The 6,000-nt window shown below is 32.1% G+C and overlaps 1 protein-coding gene across 1 annotated transcript; it reads right to left on the reverse strand.

Annotated features, from left to right (window-relative positions):
* Window positions 1–1,688: 1,688 nt before the first annotated feature.
* On the reverse strand, window positions 1,689–3,663 carry LOC21396930 (tetraketide alpha-pyrone reductase 1). Its single transcript, XM_024161918.1, has 6 exons — window positions 3,537–3,663; window positions 3,212–3,381; window positions 2,915–3,103; window positions 2,570–2,732; window positions 2,229–2,421; window positions 1,689–1,830 (listed from the first exon to the last, which is right to left on the reverse strand). Exons 1-6 carry the CDS (start codon window positions 3,661–3,663, stop codon window positions 1,689–1,691), a joined length of 984 nt encoding a protein of 327 aa, XP_024017686.1.
* Window positions 3,664–6,000: the final 2,337 nt, after the last annotated feature.

Genomic DNA, 6,000 nt, shown 5'->3' on the forward strand with positions numbered 1-6,000 from the left:
AAAGAAAGGGAAAGGAGGATAATTCTCCCTGTATGACATTGTTATGAAGTAATAAGATTTTGAGTTATTTACCTTATTGGGTTTTAAGGGTATGCACTTATCTCATTTTAACTTTGATATTCAGTTTTAAAGGTATAGCTATTAAAGATCAAAGGGAGAATGACCCATTAAATTAATATGCAGGTTCAATTTTGGGGGTTTTTTTTTTTTTTTTGTTGATTAATATAGGTAAACGTTCCTATATATAATTTTTAAGCTACCATTTAATATGTTTGGAGGTACCTCAAATTATTGTCCTTAAAGGAGTAAATGACCAACAAGAAGGATGTAAATACAGCTTAACGATCAAATCGGCTTAAACATATTTTGGTGTGTTTAGAACTTGTTTTAAAATGATTTTATTTTTTGTATGAAAATGAAAATAAAAATATTTTTAATCTCAGACATAAATCATTTTTAAAAATACGTTTGGTAGTTTTATCAAGAGATTATTTTCAGTATAAAAAACTCATTAATGTCTCTTTCTGCTCGAGAGAGGAGAAAACGAAAATAAAAAATAAAAAATGACTAAAAGTCATTTTTCATTTTTCTCTCATTTTACACTAAACTAAAAAATTATTTTCATTTCTTTTTTTTTCTTTAATTGTGCTAAACGTTATTTTGAAATCATTTTCATTTTTTTCTCAAAAAATATAAAAAAAACAAAAACAAGAATAATTTTAAACACGACAATTGTTTTGCTTTCCTTTTGTAGTGATATTTCGAAGCATACGACCAGTTTCTTTTCAATTAGGAAAAAAAAACTTTCTGTGTTATTATTTTTTAACTATTAAATATGTATCAAAATTTATATATTATATATATTTTTAATTTAATATAATTTTAATCAAATTTAACCTTAAAAAATTGAGACTACCAGATGCAACTCCCAAAAAAAGAAATGTCAAATTCGTTGCGAGTGTTGATGGACGCGTGGCAGCAATAGCAGCCTTACGAGTATGCAACGATCGTGTGGACACGTGTTTGTGTGTCGGTCTCAAAGACTTGTTAGCTTCCAAGGTTTTTGTGGTGCCTGTGATTTGTCTCATCCACCACAGGATGACCAGAAAAGAATCTCGAGGATGAGTAGCTTTCTTCCTCACCAATCTTACCTAAAAGTAAACATTTGAAATGAGGTAGATGTGTTTGGAAGTTTGTAATAATAGGTATAAACCTTTATGGGTCATTCCCCCCCAAAAAAAAATCTCTAATTGTATGGAATTTTCATGTGGGCTACTATACATGAGAAACGGGGTTGTTGTTGGGTAGCTATTTACCCTATTGGCCTGTTCTGAGCCAAATGTTTCATCTTTAGAAATATCCCATGTTAGTGCTATTGAACTTATTAGGTAATACAATAGTACTAGCGAAGGCATGTAATAAATGCTTACAATCGGCTGTCCTTTAGGGAATATGTAATAATGTAAATATCCATACATAATGTTTGGAGGTTGGACGATTACATCAAAAAGGACACTCTCTTTTTACCCTCTTTCACTTTCTAGTTTGACTTTTCTTGCACGTTATTAACTACCATAATTTATTGACTTCGTCAAGAGATTTAAAAAAAAAAAAAGTAAAAACATTTTTTTTTCTTTTTTTCCCCAATCAAGCAAATTGTAAACGAACTCCAATGAGCAAAGCATTTGCTACGGTGAAGGTAGATGGCCTTGTTCAACAAGAGATGCAATGCAATCATCAAACATCTCATTGATGGTCTTGAACTTGAATCCAAGGCTCCTCAGCTTCGAGGTGTTGAACTCGTAGTATGGTCTATTCAGTTGCTCAAACCTGAAAAAACGTGGGTACATTCCCATGTAAGTTTTTTGATCTTGCGAACAATGACACACGACATATGTATTACAAATACACGTCATTACTATGATCCATCCAAGGAGCGTCCTTTCAAAGCAACATATAAAAGTAAAAACTATAATATGACATTCATTCAATGTAATAGTACTGATTTTGTAAGGTTTAACATTAGGATAATTAAATTTTTTATATTATAATTTTCAACATTAGTGTTACTTTAAATGAATATCATGTTACATGTTTTATTTCTATATGTTGTGGGACTCTTGGAGGATCATAGTAAAAGCTTAAAGTAATACATTTTGCTCCTTTATATATATATATATATATCATATTCATTTTTGAGGCAAGCAAATATTATTGGATCTGCAAACCTTTTGGGAGCAGATAAGGAAGGATATCTTGCCGACAAGAAGGAAGCCAAGTCATTATTATCAATCACGGTTGAGCTGCAAAGGTACCGTCCGTGAGCATCCTTGTCCTCATAAACAAGGATATGAGAAGCTGCGACATCATCAATGTGGACATATCCCATCCTTCCATGCAATTGAAATTTCTCTGTTTCCCCTGTTTGTTCATTCAAAACGGCACTTATTTTAACAACTGTGGAAGGAATTTAAACTTAAACCACCAACATTCGTAAGCTGAACATAAAGAAAAGCGTAAATCAGCGTCTTCCAATATTAATACAGATTATATGAGTTTCAGAAGTTGCCTTCAAGCAGGCCAAGGACATCAGATGCCGTAGAGCATAAATCCGGCGGCAAAGAAGGCCCGATCACAAACGCGGGAAGAACGGTAACCAAATCAATCGAATTCTTGTTGCAGAATTCCCATGCTGCTTTCTCAGCTAATGTTTTTGCCAAGGCATACCAAACCTTTTGCATTTAAATAGGTTTACATTAAGAAAGAATGTTAATCAGCTGCATTACTTAATTAAATATTGTTACGTAGCAAAGTCAAAATCACGTGAAACTGTATTTATTTGTTTTTGAAGCAAAAATGTTAGAATATCCGTAAGTGGACCAACAATAATATTATATTCTAACGAGAAATATACCTGGAGTCTCTCACAAAGTTCTACGGAACTCCAAGTTGACTCGTCTAGGGGTATTTTGGGATCAAAATCATCTCTGGCCCTTACAGTTGAAGAAGAGGAAGTAACAACCACGCGCCTCAGCGATGGATTCTTCTTACATGATCGTAGTACGTTCAAAGTACCCTCAATAGCAGGATTTAAGATTTCTGCCTGTCATGCAAAATTACTATTAATTACTATATATCATCACCAGCCACCCACAGTACTACGATCTTATACTTACATGGGCAATTTGGTAAATAAAAAATTTTGACATGCCTTTGGATCAGATGAAGGTTTCAGCACAGGAGAAGCAGTGTGGAAAACACCTTGGCACCCCATTATTGCACCATCAAAACTCCCTTCTTCCATTAAGTTAGCCTTCACCAATTGGAGTCTCTCCCTAGCTCCTTCCAGACTCCATAAATGGGCTAATTTCTTCTCATTTCCTGCAAACACACACATATATACATTTGGGCATATATAAATTTTGTAACCAAAGAACAATACACTTACACATGCTACATATACATTATATACAATATACACATTTTCATATTGTTCCATTTCAAGAGAGAGATGAAAGAGATTCTAGAAGAAAGACCTGGATCTCTAACAGTTCCAATGACATGGTAACCGGACAATAGCAATCTCTTAACAAGCCAAGATGCCAGAAAGCCGGAAGCTCCGGTCACGCAGACTTTGCCTTTTGATTCAACTTTCATATCCATTGCCTTAATTCAGGAATGGGGCTAGTAAGTCATCCAATTCCCATGAGTTTTAAATATGAATTTTTGTATTATTCTTTTTTTTAATCTGCAAATTGAAATTTCACGAGCACAACTACATGTTACTTACCTGCCTTTCACGAGCTGGTGCTGCAAACCGCTCTCTTTATGTAGAATTGAAATATGACGAGGGTTACCAGCATTATGGAAAGTTTGAGTGAAAGCAAACCATGTTTTTTTTATTTTTTATCTTAACGCATATATGCCATAAAAATAGGGTATGTTAAAAATTTTTCCACTCTAATAAGAAGGGTTAGAATTATGTCACACTGGCGGACGAATTAAAAGTCAACATCTTGCCGAAATTATCCGTGTGGACATGTAATCTACTAGATTATTATTGGTAATCCATTAGATGTCACCCAAATCAACATTGATCATCGATCATCACAAGCGACAGGTCACCGATTACCGGAGTAATATAGTATTAGATTATGTCACATTTTCAAGACACGTCACCAGTCGTCTCCGCCGCTCATCGTCGAAGTAATCTACTAGATTAACATAGGCAATCTCATTAGTCGTCTCGCAGAGATCTAAGGCGAGGAGCCCACAACTGCGCAAAAAGATCTTTGTGCACCGCGCAATGGGTTGAGTTGGAGGAGATACCTAGAGTGACGAGGGTATTGGAGATCTTTGCGAGTGACTGATCATAACTTGACGACGGCGGAGAAGATGTCGTGTGACTCGTGCATGCACACCACGCAAGATTCTTCCTCAGGTGCAGCAAGAAAGAGGAGGAAAAAAAAAAAGTGCAACTAGGGTTTGGGTTAGAAAAAATTAATATTTAAAGGATGGTAATATTTTGATAATTAGTTAAAATGGGATTTTTCATATTTGATTTTTAAAATATGTTTTCTCAAAACTTTTTAATATATGTCCTTCTTATCAATAAAAATATTAAATATATCTCCACAAAATCTATTCTTAAATTATTTTTGTTATCTTCTCCTATTAAATCTTATACTTCTAAATATATCTAATTGATTTTTTCTCTACTTAATTCATATCAAAACAGTTTTTTGTTTTTTAAATTGATCATTCTAAAATATCTTTGGATATAATCTAAGTTATATAAAAAAATAACCCATTAAGATATTTTTTCTCAAATGTGTTTCTAATTAAGAATTTTTTTAAACAACTACCTCAAATTACTATTTTCTCACACACACTTTTTCTCTAATTTACCTTTGTTGAAGTAATATGTATATATTCAAATGTGTCATGCATATTTAAAGATCTTTTTTCCCTTCTACATTGACAGCTACTATTTTCACATACATATTATGTGCAGCCGAAATATTTTTTTTTTATCTAATTTACTTACTAAAATCTTTATTACTTAAATATATTAAATAGTCTATACATATATATTGTTCATCTAAAAATATTAGGAGTTGATTTTATTAGCATTTTTCATATTTTTAGTTTATCTGTCACCGGTTTAAATGAGAATGAAAGTTGCTAAATTGAAGCACCTTTCCAAGTGCCACAATTAGGAACACCTAGATGTGGTGACAATCCTCCTAAATTTCTTTTAGAATTACGCCTTTTTTTAATTTACTTTTAAAGGATCAGAAAAAAAAAAAAAAGTTTTAGAAGGAGACAAGAGTGTCATGAATTTAGTATTGCATTTACTAAACTATAAAGAAATTTACAAGGAAAGGTAACATAGGATTGAAAAAAAAAAAAAAACAAAAGAAAAACAAAGTAATAAAAAGAAGATCACTGATTTAATTTCTATTGTTTACTACTCATTTGCTTAATAGTGAAACGGTAAACATTCCAATTACCTATCTATTTGTTGACTAAACTTAAGGAAAGAAATTTTATCAATTGTAATTTGCTATTTTTGATATGCAAATTCAACACCGAAATAGCATCAACATGGACACTGATTCTGTATTTTTCAATCTTACGATTTTCTTATGAATCAAACTTGTTCCAAAAAGAATTATGTTGTGCGAGGATATAATAGAAGTCCTGCGTGAACGAAAAGGAAATTAGAAGCTTTGACAAGAAATTAGTCAGACTAATCTAATGGTACTTTTTCTTTATCGATAGAAGTTGTTATTTTGATTAATGGATTGATTATTTAACGATTTAATTTATCAGTGTCCATGTTAAAATACTCAAATTAATTTGTGAAAGTTAATATTTTATGTTTTTTCGGGTAAGTTATCGTTTTGTGTTTTTTAGACAATGATCATTATGAGTTTATAAATAAGTGTTTTGTATAAAGTTTTATGTGTGTTCACATAAAAGCGTAGAGAAAGAGTG

This window comes from Morus notabilis, unplaced genomic scaffold (assembly GCF_000414095.1).
Source record: "Morus notabilis unplaced genomic scaffold, ASM41409v2 Scaffold338, whole genome shotgun sequence".
In the NCBI taxonomy this organism is placed as follows: Eukaryota; Viridiplantae; Streptophyta; class Magnoliopsida; order Rosales; family Moraceae; genus Morus; species Morus notabilis.